General features: G+C 43.7%; 1 protein-coding gene across 1 annotated transcript; it reads right to left on the bottom strand.

The window, feature by feature from the left end:
- Positions 1-312: 312 nt before the first annotated feature.
- Positions 313-16,700, bottom strand: stox1 (storkhead box 1). The gene is made up of 4 exons (XM_058064096.2): positions 16,141-16,700; positions 4,797-4,949; positions 2,399-4,721; positions 313-679 (listed from the first exon to the last, which is right to left on the bottom strand). Exons 1-4 carry the CDS (start codon positions 16,478-16,480, stop codon positions 526-528), a joined length of 2,970 nt encoding a protein of 989 aa, XP_057920079.2. The 5' UTR covers positions 16,481-16,700; the 3' UTR covers positions 313-525.
- Between the last annotated feature and the right edge of the window lie 2,420 nt (positions 16,701-19,120).

Below are 19,120 nucleotides of genomic sequence, written 5' to 3'. Positions count from 1 at the left end.
CACAACCCTACTTAAATATATTGTATATATTGTAATATATAATGGTAAGCTTGAAGTAGCAGAGAAAGCCGTACTGTAAAATGCTTGAGAACCATTGTTTTGAGGCAATATTGTGTTTGTATCCATGCTTGAACAATGCTGGTGCCAGAAACTCTCACAATGGTTAAACTACAGATCAATATCAGATTCTCAATAGTATTTCAGTTCAGGGCTTAGTAGTTACTGGGACAAAGGGGACACTGGTGGTTAGCATGTAGTATCAATCCAAATGAGGACAGACAGAATAGAAAATGGTTTAATGTAGATCATTTTATTTTTTTCAAATCTCTACAAGAGAAAGCTACACTTTTTAACCAGGAGAAAAATATGCAAAACTGTACATTTTAGCCCCATACGCCCTTCATTTAGTACACTTTATCAACGATTTACAATAAAGACAAATATACATGCAGCATCTGTACGAACCCCTTGCATTGCCTCAGGCTTCACAAGAGTTGCATAGAAGTTGTGATGAAAAGCAAACGTCTAAACGTTCATAACAGGAGTGAGCTGCAGCAGCGAGCTCTGAGGTCGAATGGCGCCGCTCTTGGAGTGCAGTTTCTCCAGGTTCTGCAGAAACCCTCTTCTCTTCAGACCCTCCAGAATGACTGTGTTACTGGAGGACAAACTGACCCTGGTCCTGCAGGGGTGGAGGTGGAGGATGATTTAAAAAAAGGCGTTAATAGCACACATTCCATCCGTCTGCCTTGTTCAAAGTGCTAGCTTCCTCTTGGATTCTAACTGTTGAACTTGACAGCGCGGCAATTACTCCCAATTATCCAAAATCATTCCCTCCTGTTCAAATATTAGCATGCGTTACACCTTGTTTGTTCAGCTTTATTGACTTTTATTATTCATGTTGGTGAACAGGCCTAGCGCCAACACACAGCCTCAGGAACATGTTTATTTTACAATCATTCAATCTTCATTCATTCCTTTGCTTTTATTGTGCCATATAAAAGTTGTTTTTGATAAGCAATAAAAGTATTACATTTAGGAAGAGTGCCATGATCGACTCCTTGGTACTGACGCCATTCTTTTGAGTCACTCACTGAAGTGAATCGGCCACTCATTCGTTACACAGCATTTGTGCAGCGGAGCACCCGTGAGTCACTGAAACTCGAGCCTACGTTAGTCAGAGAAACTCAAGTCTTTGTCGAGTACCTGTGAGTGAGTGGAAATTGAGTTTTTGTTGAGCAACAATGTGTTGGGGAAACTTTGTCTAACATGAGTCAGTGAAACTGAGTCGTTGGGTTGAAACTCGAGTCTTGTCGAGTAGCCGTGATTCAGTAATACTCAAGCTTCATAGAGCACTCGTAAGTCAGTGAAAATCAAGTTTCACTGACACACAAGTAATCCAAAGACTCAAGTTTCACTGACTCACGAGTGCTCTATGAAGACTTTGAGTTTCACTGACTCACGGGTAATCCAAAGACTTTAGTTTCATTGACTCACGAGTGCTCTGTGAAGACTTGAGTTTCAGTGACTCACGGGTAATCCAAAGAGAGCACTCGTGAGTCAGTGAAACTCGAGTCTTTGGATTACTCGTGAGTCAGTGAAACGCAAGTCTTCATAGAGCACTAGTGAGTCAGTGAAAATCGAGTCTTCATAGAGCACTTGTGAGTCAGTGAAACTTGAGTCTTTGGATTACTCATGACTTAGTGAAAGTCAAGTCTCCATAGAGCACTCGTGAGTCAGTGAAACTCAAGTCTTCATCGAGCACTCGGGAGTCAGTGAAATTCAAGTCTTCGGATTACCCGTGACTTAGTGAAAGTCAAGTCTTCATAGAGCACTCGTGAGTCAGTGAAACTCAAGTCTTCACAGAGCACTCGTGAGTCAGTGAAACTTGAGTCTTTGGATTACTCGTGAGTCAGTGAAATTCAAGTCTTCATAGAGCACTTGTGAGTCAGTGAAACTTGAGTCTCTGGATTACTCGTGAATCAGTGAAACTCAAGTCTTCATCGAGCACTCGTGAGTCAGTGAAACTCAAGTCTTTGGATTACCCGTGACTTAGTGAAAGTCAAGTCTTCATAGAGTGCTTGTGAGTCAGTGAAACTCAAGTCTTTGTCAAATACCTCTGAGTCAGTAAAAGTCAGTACAACTTCAGTCGTCACTGAGCAGTCAAGTCTTCGTCGAGTGAAACCCAAGTATTCTTCTAGGTGGTGTTAAGTAGAGTGAGTAAGTGAATGAATTAACAGAGACGTATCCCTGAGTCCTGATTGAGTTAAAAAGTCAAGAGTCATGACTCGCACATATCTACGAGTGTAGATTAAAGTATCTACCCGAAGACAGTAGACATATCTACTGTCTTCGGGTTGAGACAAAAGTAACACAACACTGAAGCACAGGAGACTCTTACCGTGGAGAATCTATGCCGCTGTCTCCTGTGATGCTCCGGTTCTCCACCAGTTCCGCAGGTTCCATCCCCCTAGGTGCACCCAGACTGGCACCCGGAGTCCCAGGAACTCCCCTCTGATGAAACGTAGCCTGCTGTGTTTCTTCATCCAGCTCCGCTGCCCAGTCGGCCAATTCACCATCCCCTTCTTCAGTGGACTTGCGGACGGTCTCTGCATCCGATTCGATCTCACTCATCGGGCAGTAGTCGAAGATGCTACTGTCTAAGGCCTCGGGTGGTTCCGGACAGTCCGATTCAAGGTTGGATTTGTGTAAACCGTCATGGAACAATGCTTCTTTCCTGGAGCCGGTTTCATCTTGAGGCCCTGGTGATACAGTGCTCTGATGCAGATGTCTCCACGTGGTCTCCACTGGTAGAGAAACCTCCCTTGAATCATTTATTGAGGCAGCTTCTTGATGGTGAAAGTCGGAATCGTAAAAGTGAGCGACCGATCCCTGAGGCTCATATTTACGGTAAACTAACTGGGAGTTGTGGTGTTCTGATCTTATATCATCCTCATTCAAACACAGGGAGCTGCAAGAATCCTCATCCTTCTGCTGGTCCATTCTCTGGTAGAGTCTGTGGTCATCTTCTCGCAAGGCGTCCGTGTTTGTCGCTGACAGACAGTTTTCAACTAGCGACTCTCTGTTGACATTCATGGTTCTGATGTCCTTTGGCTCTGCAGTGGTTGTGCTTTCGCAGGTACGATGACGAAGAGAAAGCTCGTCCGACCTCGGAATATCATCTCTTTGCTGTGTTGTTAGTCCGAGAGGGTGCTTGGTCCAGGCCACGGTTGTGTCGTAAGACTTGGATTGTGGAGCATTGGAACTGGTGAATGGTTCTGTATTTGAGAGTCCAACATTCAAAGTCTGGTTGTTTCCCTCACGCTGATGTTGGATCTTGTCTTCAATCCGTAGCGTGCAGCTCTGCGGATACGCTGGGCTGTAGTCCAGCGGTAAGTCGGATTGGAGCAGATGTTCCGAATGAAAGTCCCTCCCCGGATATGTCTCCTCAGAAATCGGAGAATTCCCTGTGTGCTCGACACCTGTCACTCTCAGCTTGGCCTGATGCGGGTCCCACGATTTGGAACGATGACTTCGTTCCTTTCTACCAGATGACCAGCCGTCTTTTGCCTCACATCTCCGATTCTCACGGGGAACTCCAGGCTCGGATGAGTCGGGATGAATCTGGAAAGGGTTTTCGATGCGTTTCTTGTAAAGGGAGACACCATCGTCGACTTTCCTGCCGTCACCAACGGGGATTTCCACTCGTAGCCGGGTCGGGATCAGATCCTCACCTTCTGGATAGGTACTTGTGCATAAAGCAACTTTACTCTTCAGCTTCTCCCGCTGCTTTTCCCTGGAAGAGTGGGCCCTCCGCTTGCTACGAGAGATTCTTTGACTAGATCTTTTCCCCGACTTGGAGGAGTGGTGATACCTCAGTTTTGAACTTGCAACCATCTCAGTTGACATGCCTTTGTTTACACCTTTATCCAGAGCTTTCTCCCGCCTCTCCTCCAGCTTCTTCATTAGAACGGTGTGGCGCGTCAGGTTGTCAACAGTGAGTTCCGGGTTGATGCGCTTGATGATGGCGTGCTCCAGGTCACGGGGTAAGTTGTTGAGGTCATCCTCGTCTCGGACCGGCCACTCCTTGGGTGGAAACTGGCCGGAGAAGGATGCATACTCCTTTTTTGGCTTCTCCTTTTTACCTCCATTCCTCCAGAATAAACTGAGACCAAACTTTTTGGGTTTGTTATCCTTCTCTTTGCGGATGGCGACGGTGGTAGTTTCCGTGGTTTTGCTGATTTCACTCCCCTGACAGTCGGCTGCTGTGGACGTGGATTGATGCTGCACTGACGGTTTGTGATCGGACGGTCGAGGCCATTTTAAGCTCTTGCCTGTGCATTCGCTTACAGAAACAGAGACAGAATTCCGATCTGGCACGGTGGATGCAGGAAGACTCGAAGTTGCATTAGCGGCGGTGAGTGGATGAGTGGATGTCGGGAGTGGGTTGAAGCAGCTGCAGGACTTGCAATGTGCCACCGGGGGCGTCTGAGTGCTCTCCACGCAGATGTCGTTGCTCAAAAGGTACGTAATAGGAGGAGGTGATGGAGGGTCATCTGCTGAACCTGAAGTCCACCAGTTCTTCTCCTGAGCCACGTTGCCGGTGATGAAGTACGTCTGAGGTGTAACGATGAAGTAGCCCTCGCCCGTGTGATAAATTTTGCGTTCCTTGATCAGAGTTCCTAAAGTACTGTAAAGGATATCCTGAGTCGGGATGGTTATTCCTAAGAACCAGTTAGAGAGAATAGTTTTAAACGCAGTTCTGAGTTGAATACTACAAAATAAAAGTTCTGAGTTACCTGGATGTGCTTTGCTCATGTAATTTACTAGAGCTTCCTGGTTGACGGTGATTTGGGAGCAGTTCATATCTGAGATGACGGAGCACAACACTTCCGCTAAGGGAATGAACTGAGACTGCGGGACGGGGGACATCTGCAACGGGGACAGGTCACCTGAAACACAAACCAAGCGGATTGTCGGATCAAAAAGGCAGGTAATTTAACATTCCCGAACAAATTAGCATGGCGGTCTATTTATGTAAGTTACGTGAACCATGACTGGCTACGTTTGACATTCCATCAGCGCCAGGACCAACCACGGAATTCCATCACTCCCACAGAAGTGACCACAGGCCGCCTGCTGGGTGGATCAGATATCCCCAACCCCCAACCCCAACATCATGAAGACTCTCCTGACACCGGAGGTACCCTTGGAAAAACATCTTGATGAAAGTGAGAAAGAACCAGCAAAAAATGCCTTGACATATTTTATCTTCTGGAAACATGTTCCATACGACGACCGCGGTAGAATGGCGCTTGACTCACAGGGCAGACGGGAGCCTTCTGGGACACAAAGTGTGGGAACCCAATGTACCAAAACCAATTTTCAAGTAGTAAAAATACACCCTCCCATCCGTGTACCAGGAAGAAATAAAATCAACAATCCAAATTACAGTAATCCCCTGACACTGGTTCACTTTGGAAATTTAAAATCTGGTACTTTTACAATCAGTAACTGTTACATTTGTTCACTTCCTGCTTTCCTAATATGGTTTAAGGTTTGTTTTTTATTATTATTATTTTTTAATTTGTAATTTTTTTGTCACGTACCAAAGTACTCCAGGTACTCCGGTTTCCTCCCACATTCCAAAAACATGCTAGGTTAATTGGCCACTCCAAATTGTCCATAGGTATGAATGTGAGTGTGAATGGTTGTTTGTCTATATGTGCCCTGTGATTGGCTGGCCACCAGTCCAGGGTGTACCCCGCCTCTCGCCCGAAGACAGCTGGGATTAGCAAGTTATTAACGAGCTCCGAGTTTGCCTTTTGTAGGGCCAGCAACGACTGGCAACCGTGTTTGGTAACTTGAGCAACCGAATGAAGGGCAGGGGAGGGCGGGGGGGGTAATCGGGGTGAGACTGATCCTATGCCACACAGACGGAGTGTAAACAACACATCAGCCCCCCCCCCCCAGCCCTCGCTGCAGGACATTTGTCGGTCTAAAGCTCAGAGCGGATCTCTCAATATGGCCAGCGAATTAGCGCTGCTGACTTGGCGCCTCATTGTTGTCAACTTCCTATAGGAACGTTAGCCAGGGCAACCATGGCTGACATGTACAAAAAAGGCAAAAGGTCAGCATGAAGAACACAAATAAACATCAAACGTATCGATCAGCTCGTATAAATGCAAAGCTTTTTGTTGTTTTTAACGAATTGGCATTTTTTAATCTAATTAGTGATCGACACGTTCTTAAAAGACCGAAATAGGACTATCACGTTATCATGAATGGAGCTCTTACTTTCCTTTCATTTTACTCATTCAATGAATGTTGTTCCAATCAGTCATCCTGGAAAGAAAGTCTTAAGAGTGACTGTTCATCTTTAATTGAAAAAACAAAACAAAAATAAGCTCTTCAGCACTGTAGGTAGGCTAGCACCAGTAATTTCGTGACGTGTCCCACAAGGTGGCGTACGTCGTGAATGACAGTGAATGACACCTCTGATGCGCAGTCCAGTCGGGCGTATTTAAAGACAGTAGCCACGTTTACATGGACCCAAATATTCCAATTCCATTCCGGTTATTTGCTCAAACGGAAAGAATGTACCGAATATACCAAAAGAAAAGTGCCAATCCGAATGAATATATAATGGGATTCACAGGGGTGGAATATTCCTTTCCCCAATCCGATTGAGGTATCTTGTACCCGCTCAATCGGAAAGTTGTCAGGATGCGTTCTTTTCCGTGGTGTTTTTCTTCTTCTGTTGTTTATTGGCGGTTGGCAAGCAGCTTTGGTGTGCATTAGCGCCATCTGTGGAACAGAATCTAAACCCTTCTATACGCCATTCACAAGTCCAGTTTTATTAAAAAAGAAAATATATATCTATATAAAACATGTGCCGAGCTTAATTATAAAATATTAGCAAGATCGAACTTTATCTTTTTCTGTTCCCGGGTGCGTTCTTTCAGCAAATGCTGAAATATGACGTAACACGCAGCTCGAGATGTTCTTCGATTAAAAAAAAATGAAGGCTAGCAATCGGCACTGGACTGCTGCGGAAAGTTTGTTTTTGATTCAAACTAAATTTCAAGACTGGATGAAGGAAAAACTGGCAATACGGAGTTATTCCAACAAGTGAAAAAAAACTCCAGGAAGTCGGTATCACGTGATGTTGGTGTTTACGTTTTACTGCGCATGCCCTATTGACTATTCTGGTTGATTATAGCGGCGCATGTAGACGCGCGATTGGAATATTCCTTTCCATGTATACCATTGCTTTCGGAAAGGTCATTGGGAAAGATTCAATTCGGAAAGAGAAAATCTCCTCATGTAAACGTGGCTAATGAGAGGCGTTGATTTGGTTGGTGAAGATTACACTCTGCTGTGTTATAAACCCTCTCACGCGTTCTCTCCACCCCACCAATTGCACCGGTGGGAGGGACGGAGGCGTGGGTGCACGGTGCACCTGCTTCCTGGTCTACAAAATTAGAGCCCACGATGTGTTTATGTTCATGAAACAACCACACACAAATAAGACATAATTCGTATTATGACAACAAGAGAGCAAAATGTTCACATGAACGTGATATCCACGTGGGACAAAAACAAGTTCCAAACTAATCGCATTGCTTTTCCAAATAAAATATCACTGTGGTTACATTTGGAGTCTGATGATGAGAAGCTTAGCGGATAAGTAGCTAGCAGCTAGTAGTCAGGTGTCCTGGTAGAAGATCAGTGCTTCTTCAGCCCAACACGAGCAGGCGTGACCGTCAGATGACCGTCAGATGACCGTCAGACACATGTTGTTATCGTGCTCCTCCCACTCTATCGCTTCACGGAGGGGAGGCGGGCGGGGGGGTGTTAACAGACTCGTGTAATCCAAGAACGGGGCCACGCCGTTTACTCTTTTGTCCTACACGCCATGAATACCCTGCTGGGCGCCATGGCAACACACAGGGTAGACCGCTTTGCTATCCTGCGGGAATTAGAGAGGAAGCAGACGACTGGTAACGTTAATGGTGGAGGACTGCGCTCGTTTGAGTTAGCATGCGAATCACAGAGGTGCATCGTGGGTAATGTATGAAGCAGTCGGATGGAAAGTTTGAACAATAGCAATCAATCTGCAATGGTACTCAATGGATGAGGAGGTAGAACTTTCCACGGGACTGGACAAGAAGGTCTTCATGATGCTGATGAGTCACGTGGAGTCAAACGACTCACTTCATGAAGTCTCGCTTCATGACTCCCGCAGCAAGCCGAACGTGGAAGCCGATAGAAACACATCACACCGAAGAGCCCGCCCCCACACGATCTGTTGTTAGCAGATCTGCGCTAACCGCTAACAAGATCTGATCCAGCGAGCAAAACCAAGCTCATCTTCATGTTCATGTTGTGACAACAAGCAGTCTGACCCCCGCCGCCCCCCCACCCCGCTAACTCCTTATAGCATGGCAGTGTACTCGTGCACGACACTTTTCAACTTTATGACCGAGTGTCTTTTACGAGCGTTGAGCTCACTGATGGGGCTCCTGCAAGCCAAATGGCCTCGTAAAAACGAGAGAAAAGATCCCGACGGAGAGCAATAACATCCTTGAGACCCAGCAACCAAACTCCATTTTTTTTTGCGTTAGCTTCTGATGCTTATTCTAACACAACCTAAGAAGAACCATGCTAACGCTATCGGAAAAAGCTATAATGGCATCAAGCATCAATGGGAACCGGGACTTGCATTCCGATTCTCCTGGTTTGATTCATTTTTTTTAAATTCCGATGATGTTTGTCTATATGTGCCCTGTGATTGGCTGGCCACCAGTCCAGGGTGTACCCCGCCTCTCGCCTGAAGACAGCTGGGATAGGCTCCAGCACCCCCGCAACCTTCGTGAGGATAAGCGGTAGAAAATGAATGAATGAATGGTTAGCATCCTGATTAAGTTGATATGGCGAGGACAGGGAGAATGACAATGTGTGTGATGAAGGAATTATGATGTTGTTCAATTGGCATGCTTTGACTAACTGTGGGGCTGCACAGTGGTCGAGTGGTTAGCGTGCAGACCTCACAGCTAGTAGAACAGGGTTCAATTCCACCCTTGGCCATCTCTGTGTGGAGTTTGCATGTTCTCCCCGTGCATGCGTGGGTTTTCTCCGGGTACTCCGGTTTCCTCCCACATTCCAAAAACATGCTAGGTTAATTAGCCACTCCAAATTGTCCATAGGTATGAATGTGAGTGTGAATGGTTGTTTGTCTATATGTGCCCTGTGATTGGCTGGCCACCAGTCCAGGGTGTACCCCGCCTCTTGCCTGAAGACAGCTGGGATAGGCTCCAGCATACCCCCTAGTGAGGACAAACTGAATAGAAAATGGATGGATTATAATGCATCATGTATAACTAATACTGTTTAATAATAGAAAAAGTATCATAAAACAAAAAATAAATAAATGTACAATACAACTTTATCAGGATTACAAGAGCCTGAAGACAGCTGGGATAGGCTCCAGCACCCACGTGACCCTTGTGAGGAGAAGCGGTAGAAAATGAATGAATGAATGACTAAAATTAAAATGAATCCTTTGTAACATATTTCCGTGTACTAAATATCCAATTTTATGTATTTTTTATACATATATTTTTTAATGACATGCACACTTAAAGCTAATATACTGTATGTACATTTGTTCCTGTTTAGATGAATATTTCAGTATTACGGACATTTGTTGAACTATTACGAGAAAGGATCCACACTTTCTGTGTTGTCCCTCATCGCCATAGCGACCCTGGCTGTGGCAGGGCCAGCCAAAGCTAAAGAAAAGAGGTTTATTATGCCTTCTTCTTAACACTCTTACGTTGCTTTGCAAAGAAAGCCTTGGATGAATGAATGAAATTCACACGGCGATGGCGTTTAAAAAAAAAAAAAAAACCCAAGCCGGTGAAAGAGCAAGAACCTTTTGACAAAAGGAGCCGTCCAACGTGAAACAAGACAGACATGCATTTTATTGCGTCGTGTGAAACGGGATCCTAAAAGCACAGGGAGGGGAGAGGCGGGGAGAGAGACGGGAGAAATCCAGCACCGCCTTTGCAGAGGACACGGTGCCAGACGCTTGCAAGGACGCAGACATTTCACCCCCCCCGACTCTTATGAACGTTTCATCATCGCGGTGGACGTCCCGTAAACTCCACTGTCCCCTCCAGGAGTCATGACTTTGCTATGCTTTATTTCAATGGGATGCAAATGCAAATAATCATACACACTTTATGGAGAATATATTATCATTATGACTTCATTCTTTTATAATTGGCTTTTTGGACAAAAAACAATATGCCGATATGGTCAACTGTCAATTTTCGATATGCGTAACATGACATATCTGCTGTAGTGGAATGAACACATGTTTACAGCATTTTTTGAATATCGTTTTTCATGATTAGGAAAAAATCGGATACCAATGTGAACCGATATTGCATTTTTATGCTGATATCGGGCCGATAATTATCAATTCATTCATTCATTTTATACCGCTTTTCCTCACGAGGGTCGCAGGGGGTGCTGGAGCCTATCCCAGCTGTCTTTGGGCGAGAGGTGGGGTACACCCTGGACTGGTGGCCAGCCAATCACAGGGCACATATAGACAAACAACCATTGGTAATGGTAATGGTAATGGTTTTATTTCCTTTGAACATGCATCAGATTACAATTGAATGCATCACATAATCAGTTCACAGTTCCACATGTCCAAAAGGAGTAGGAAGAAGCAAAGCTTATTAAATCCTACCCCTCCATCTGGTACTTTTACAACTGTTACATTTGTTCACTTCCTGCTTTCCTAATATAATTAAACTTTTTTTAAATTATTTTTTTCTTTTTTTAACTTTATTTTATAAAATTTCTTAATTTTTAAAATGTCTTAATTAAAAAAAAATAATTTAAAATTACATAAACAAACAACCACATGTGCAACACAATGCGTGATTAACCTTAGCTAGTACAGCTAACTGTAAACTAACTAAGAAACCGAAACGAAAATAATACAAAACACTTTACTAATACACTAATACAAAATATTTTCTTTGGGTGTAACGATTAAACATGTACGTGAAACGACGATGTTACAAACTATTAGTTCCGCCTCATTAACGTATACATGCAGCTAGGTAGGAACCGAAAGCGAAATTAGGTAGGAACTTAAAACTGACAGCATATCCTGACAGAGTGAGTGTTGCTCATGGGTATGAATACTTTAGCAACCCCCCCTGTAGTATGAATGTTAGATATGAGATTTATTTATTTTTTGACAAAAAAAAAATCAGCAAATTAGCACAGCTACAAATGTTGTATCTCAAATGACTCAAAAGACTTTTAGCATGTTTCTTCCTAATGGGAAGGGGGCCGTTTTATTGTGGTTCTGGTGTGTTTTGGTCTACGGTTTTACCAGGGTCACTCCCAAGTATTCCACGGAAGACCCCCCCCCCACCCTCTCCAAGAAGTTGATGTTTTGCCAAAGACTCCCTCGCCTGCCGTTATACGATTATCAAAGCACTCAGTCAATGATTCATTTGCACTGCAGTCGACTAACTTCCTTTTTTCATTGCAGTCCAAAGGTCATTCCCTCAAGGTCATGTCTCGGTCCTCCACCGTGAGGATCTTTTTACAGAAAATGTTTGCTCAGCATTTCAGGGTATTTTCACCTCACTGACGCTGTGCCAGATCCCCAGCAGATGCACCCCCCCCCCCCTTTTTTTGTAAACCAAGAGTGATGGTCCTCATTGGATACAGATGCGTCCCGTTTGGTTTCATCCACCCTTGCTGCAGATCCCTGCTTTTCATCCCCCCAAGACGCTCCCAGTACTCCCAGCACAATATCGTCTTTGTAAAAAAACGAAGCAAACATAACATAAATCAACATAAATCATTTTAAAAATGTTACATAATTATGTCAATTATGAGACGTCAAGTGGTTGTTGTTTGGTGGAGAATAAAAGCTTATTCTCGCTGGGGGGGGCACAGTAATTATGGGGTCATTATTATGTCTGTATAATAACAATAACAATGATAATACGTTAAGTGCTCTGAGCGTGTGTTGTGCCAGATAATAATAATAATAATTATTATTATAATAACAGTAACAATGACAATGATAAAGATAATGATGATAATAATAATAATAATAATAATAATAAGTGTTCTGAGCATGTGTTGTGCCAGATAATACTTAGTATTATTATAATAACAATAACAATGAGAATAATAATAATAATTATAATAATAAGTTAAGTGCTCTGAGTGTGTGTTGTGCCAGATAATAATAATTATTATAATAACAATGACAATAATAATAATAATAATAATAGTAATAATAATAAGCTAAGTGCTCTGAGTGTGTGTTGTGCCAGATGATAATAATAATTATTATTATAATAACAATAACAATGATAATAATAATAGGTTAAGTGCTCTGAGTGTGTGTTGTGCCAGATAATAATAATTATAATAACAATAACAACAATAATAATAATTATAATTTTTTATAATTATAACAATAATGATAATAATAATAATAATAATACGTTAAGTGCTCTGAGTGTGTGTTGTGCCAGATAATAATAATTATAATAACAACAATAATTATTATTATAATTATAAAAATTGTAAAATTTTAAAATGATTATAGATTAATTATAAATTGATTATTATATTATTATAATATTAAATTAAATTATAAAAACAATAACAATAATAATAATATGAATTGCTCTGAGAACGCAGCATTTCATCTATATTCTGTTTATAGGACAAATGTGGGCCGCGGACATTTTTTATATTTTCAAGTGGGCCCTGAGTTGGTAAAGTTTGGGACCCCCTGGTCTGAAGGGCTCCGCTCGTGTTAAAAAAATGTAAAATCTGTAAGTTCATAAAGAGGTTTTCTATGCTCCAACTATGAGAATATTCCATTGATAAGGAAGGAATCCTACTCGGCCTGGGATCTGGGACCAATTAACTACGATGAAGGAGGGATTACCGCCGTACTAAAACCTTTTTTATCATGATCATTTTCTACTCATCTGGTGCTAAATCCTAGTGAAATATCCCAAAGATTGTAGGCAGCACATCCTGGATCTACCAGGATGATCGGATCCAGATCCTGGTAGATAAAAGGAACGTCAGACACAAATAGATGGTCTTCAGGACCACACACACACACACACACAATGCAGGTCAGTGAGACCAGAACACCTGGATACTGTATGGACGTTGTTGACTTTGTGAAGCTACCTGACCCCAGGCAGCTTGTTAGCCGGCGGGAAGGCTTTAACCTTTGACCTCCACTGCTCAATTAGGATATAGCGGCCCATTTCAAGCCCGGTAGGGGAAGAGGGGGCGGTGTCAAGCTTAATAAGCCAACATCTGGAAGAATTATGAGCGTTAGCGGAGTGTTTCCAGTCCTTGTGTGAAAATGTGACACTTGGAATGAGAACAGCACCCAAAGATCCCGGGAAGAGAAAGAACAAGGAACAGGAATGTCGCATTCGTGTCAGCGAACAAGCAAGATGTCGTCAACGAGGACACTTTACTGAGGTTTCGGACACAGGACACCTCATTACACGTCTGTGCCAAGCTAAAGGCCTAAATAATGCAGACAGCTAAGCTAACTGCTTAGCATGTAAAAAGAGATCATGACGGAATAGGGTGCTATGTTTGGCCACTCCATCCACTCCACACCCTGGACTGGTGGCCAGCCAATCACAGGGCACATATAGACAAACAACCATTCACACTCACATTCATACCTATGGACAATTTGGAGTGGCCAATTAACCTAGCATGTTTTTGGAATGTGGGAGGAAACCGGAGTACCCGGAGAAAACCCACGCATGCACGGGGAGAACATGCAAACTCCACACAGAGATGGCCGAGGGTGGAATTGAACCCTGGTCTCCTAGCTGTGAGGTCTGCGTGCGACCGCCGTGCAGCCCCACAGTTAGTCAAAGCATGCCAATTGAACAACATCATAATTCATTCATCACACACATTGTCGGTCTCCCTGTCCTGGCCTTATCAACTTGGAACATGGAATTGGAATATTTGGGTCCATGTATACGTGGTTTATGATAATTACTCACAGGGAAAATGTACTGCAATTTTTACTTTCTCACACAATTTTATATTCCAACAAATAGCTAAAATTAAACCCTGCAACGGCACGGCGGTCTAGTGGTTAGCGCACAGACCTTACAGCTAGGAGACCAGGGTTCAATTCCACCCTCAGTTTGCATGTTCTCCCCGTGCATGCGTGGGTTTTCTCCGGGTACTCCGGTTTCCTCCCACATTCCAAAAACATGCTAGGTTAATTAGGTTAACTCCAAATTGTCCATAGGTATGAATGTGAGTGTGAATGGTTGTTTGTCTATATGTGCCCTGTGATTGGCTGGCCACCAGTCCAGGGTGTACCCCGCCTCTCACCCGAAGACAGCTGGGATAGGCTCCAGCACCCCCGTGACCCTCGTGAGGAAAAGCGGTAGAAAATGAATGAATGAATAAACCCTGCAACTTCCATCCAGCGGGACTGATAGTAGTAGTAGTAGTAGTAGTAATACAATACTACTGATAGTAGTATGTTCAGTGTGTACCTTTAGCTGTGTACCTGATCGTCATCTCCCCGACCACAAAATGTCTCACACAGGGATGGCATGTCAAACCCCCCCCATCACATCACACCCTGCCAATTGTGTGGTCTCGACCTCCCCTCCACATTCCTCCCTGACCTTATGCGTGTGCAACGACACTGACGCTATCTTTATTACTGTTTTCAACTCAGTGTTGTCATGTTTGTGTGACTCCACATAGACATCTTCATACCGTTTATCAAACAACTTAGGACAACCTCCACTTCTGTCTTTTCTAAGCACAAAAACATTTAAATAAGCCTTCCATAAGCTACTATTAGGTGTATGACAACACGTAGGGTGTATCATTATTGTCGCTAGTGGCTGCTGATGTCACACATAAATATACTTTCAGTACATACAGTATGATGTACTGGACACAACATTCCAATACTCTTTATAGCAGGGGTCTCAAACACGTGGCCCGCAGGACACTAGTTTGAGGCCCCCGCCTTAATATGAAAGTTTAATGTTAGTGCGGCCCGCGCAAGTTTGATATGGATGCTGTATGGTATCATGTACCCAGAAAAAATGATTACCGTTGATTAATGTTCATGTTAAAGGTTAAATAACTTAATAGTTATCCTCCCTATCCGTGTGGAAGTGGTAAGTTTTTGGCTATTTAAGTTTAAAGGATGAAGGCTACCGTTTTGGGCACATAGAGACAAACAACCATTCACACTCACATTCATACCTACGGACAATTTGGAGTGGCCAATTAACCTAGCATGTTTTTGGAATGTGGGAGGAAACCGGAGTACCTGGAAAAACCTCCACAAAGACCCAAACCCGAACCTGGGTCTACCAGCTGTGTAGTCTGTGCGCTAACCACTCGATCACCGTGCAGCCAATACATAAAATATATTTTGAAAATAAACAAGCAGAGTTTCGAACCCAGGTCTTCCCGATCTCCTGACTGTGGGACTAACATACAAACCACGTCGTCACCATGCAGCCATTAATATTATCTGACTTTCAAAATACTGCATATCGGCAGCCAATCGGATGATGGGGACATCGTTAGACGAAACCATAATAAACAAACTGGTGCATGACCACGTCTCATGATGGTATCAACTGGGAAGCGTGAGGCTACTGGTCCATGTGTGGCTTTTCACACATTTCTGTTGTAAACACGTTGAAGCCTCGTTGTTGGTCAGTACTTTAGAATAAAACACATGACTGGTACTTTTACCACCCCACTACTTCAACATATACAGTACATCACAATACACAGTCAAATAAATCAACTAATACTTATACTCATTATTAAAGTCATTCAGTCGTTTGGATATAGAAATATTTCTATGATTTTATATGAAATAGACAACTTTTTTTAAAATTTACAAAGTTGGTGAATTTACAGAAAGTATCGATATCGGATGTTATCGCCGATACCAGCCTGAATCGACTCAGTATCGAAACCAAAGGGAATCATTTGTATCAACCGTGACTCTGTATGATTTAAAAATGAGGTGTTGTTACTCACCCACAGCCCTGATGAGCAAGCCTTTGGCGGACTTGAGGGCTCTCCGCATCCACGCTTCTCTCAGCACCTCCAAGCTGCCGGGGCTCCCTTGTATGAAAAGCACCAAGTTGTCCATCCAGCCTTGGAAGTGCACCTCTCCCATGGCCTTGACGAGTCGTTTATTCCAAAAGCTGCGCAGGTTTTGTGCCTTGAAGTCAGAGAAGACCTCCAGCCCCGTGGTGGTGCCGCCGCTGCGGTGGTTGTGGTTGTGGCCGTGCTGCTGGCTCTCTTCGTCCGGCCCGAACACCACCGCGAGGGAGGCGGCGGAGAGTTGCACGAACCGCGGCTGGAGGAGCGACATCGCCGGGGAAGCGCTCGGGACAGGCTCGAGGAAGACTGGAGGAAAGGAAGAGACTTGTTGAATTAAAGCGCGAGACTCATAATGGAGTTGGACGAAGATCCTCCTTTCCCAAAGTCCTGAAGCACACTGCTGCCTTCCAGCAGGGGAGGGGGAGGAAGAGGAAGGGGAAGGGGGCTTACGTTGCTGCTGCTGGTTGTCGTAGTGATAATGGTAAATGTAGTGGTAATGGTGGTGATAATGGTAGTGGTAGTGATAATGGTAATGGTGGTGATAATGTAGTGGTAATGGTGGTGATAATGGTAGTGGTAGTGATAATGGTAATGGTGGTGATAATGTAGTGGTAATGGTGGTGATAATGGTAATGGTAGTGGCAATGATAGTGGTAATGGTAGTGGCAATGATAGTGGTAATGGTAATGGTGGTGATAATGGTAGTGGTAATGGTGGTGATAATGGTAATGGTAGTGGCAATGATAGTGATAATGGTAATGGTAGTGGCAATGATAGTGATAATGGTAATGGTAGTGATAATGGTAGTGGTAATGGTAATGGTGGTGATAATGGTAGTGGTAATGGTGGTGATAATGGTAGTGGTAATGGTGGTGATAATGGTAATGGGAGTGGTAGTGGTAATGATAATGGTAGTGATAATGGTAATGAGATGGTATTGTTAATGGTAATGGTGGTGATAATGGTGGTGGTAGTGTGATGGTAGTGGTAATGATAATGGTAATGGTAGCAATGGTAGTGATAATGGTAATGGTAGTGTGATGGTAATGATAATGGTAATGGTGGTGATAATGGTAATGGTAGTGTGATGGTAGTGATAATGGTAATGATAGTGGTAAAGGTGGTGATAATGGTAATGGTAGTGTGATGGTAGTGATAATGGTAATGATAGTGGTAAAGGTGGTGATAATGGTAATAGCAGTGATAATGGTAGTGATAATGGTAATGGTAGTGGTAATGGTGGTGATAATGGTGGTGGTAGTGTGATGGTAGTGATAATGGTAGTGGTAATGATAATGGTAGTAATGGTAATGGTAGTGTGATGGTAATGATAGTGGTAAAGGTGGTGATAACGGTAATTCTATACATATATATTTATATATGTATATAACAAAAATATACCCTGTATATATTCCTACTTTCAATATACTTTGTCATATACTTGTTCATCTCTTTGGCTGATACTGATGGATTGGAACGTACCTTTTAATGATGGCCTTGCCATGTCGGACTTCACCTGCCCTGCACCACACCTACAAGGCGTGGGGTGTGGCCAGTGCACTTTGCAAATTTCATGTGCAGCGCAGTCTGGCACACCCACGCCTCCATCCCTCCCACTGACGCAAGTGACAAAGAGGGAAGAGAGAAGACATGAGAGGGGGTTTAACATAGTCGAGTGTGATCTTAACCAACCAATATGTTCCTGACAGTTACATTAAACTCATCAGCAGGCTAATCCAAGCATCTTACTTCTCCACCAGCATTCCTGCGCTACATGGCCATATAGGAGAACCTTTGATGGTTCCTCATTCTTCTTGAGAAAACATGAGCAGTAAAAATAAATATATTTTATATTCATCCTTGTTTTCACTTGTTGTTCATGATTAGTAGTTGGTTTCCTCCATACCAAGATGGTGAAGTTACCTTCTACCAGGGTAAAAACCTTCTCATGGTTGGACGCTAACAGGGTCCAGATGAAAGTATGAGAAGATGTTGTCTTTGGCCTCTGCATGCATGGACAATGCTACTTGACCTGCCAGCAAATGTGAGGTCCCTTTCTTCCAAATGTTTAGTCTGCTGGTGGGCCTGATTATCACCAAGAAAAGTTCCGCCCACAGTTAGCATAATTACAGCAAATCCTGCAGCAACAGGCCTTTGATTTCCATACGCACATGTGAAGCCATTCCTAAGTAGTATCAGGTGTTTGGGAGCCTTGATGTGATCCCTGTGTATATTTGGAATATGATAATGTCAGTGAACCCAAAGTATGACTCCAACTAAAACATCTGGTCCTGCTACAAGAACCCCGGCTCGCAGGATCGAACCCAAAACACCCCAGAGGGCTTCCTCTGTACCCTCGCAGTGAACGGGAACGTGACTCACTCCGACTGGGTCGGGAGTGCAGGCGTGAATGTGCATTCATTCTGCGGCGAGACAATGTTTTCTTAGAGTGGAACCTCGGCTTGCATTATTAAATCATTCCCAAAACCAAAAGATAGTAAAAGACAGGGAATTCATTCATTTTCTACCGCTTTTCCTCATGAGGGTCGTGGGGGTTGCTGGAGCCTATCCCAGCTGTCTTCGGGAAGAGGCGGGGTACACCCTGGACTGGTGGCCAGCCAATCACAGGGCACATATAGACAAACAACCATTCACACTCACATTCATACCTATGGACAATTTGGAGTGGCCAATTAACCTAGCATGTTTTTGGAATGTGGGAGGAAACCGGAGTACCCGGAGAAAACCCACGCATGCACGGGGAGAACATGCAAACTCCACACAGAGATGGCCGAGGGTGGAATTGAACCCTGGTCTTCTAGCTGTGAGGTCCACTCGACCGCCGTGCAGCCCCCCCATTGGAAATTGTGTAGCTTCAAGTCATCCCTTCCGGGCAGCTTGTACTCCCCAA

Source organism: Doryrhamphus excisus, linkage group LG10, assembly GCF_037039965.1.
Source record: "Doryrhamphus excisus strain RoL-2023G ecotype Guam linkage group LG10, RoL_Dexc_Guam_v1.1, whole genome shotgun sequence".
Lineage (NCBI taxonomy): Eukaryota > Metazoa > Chordata > Actinopteri > Syngnathiformes > Syngnathidae > Doryrhamphus > Doryrhamphus excisus.
Note: the sequence above shows the minus strand (reverse complement) of the source record. Positions and strands in the feature narration are given on the sequence as shown.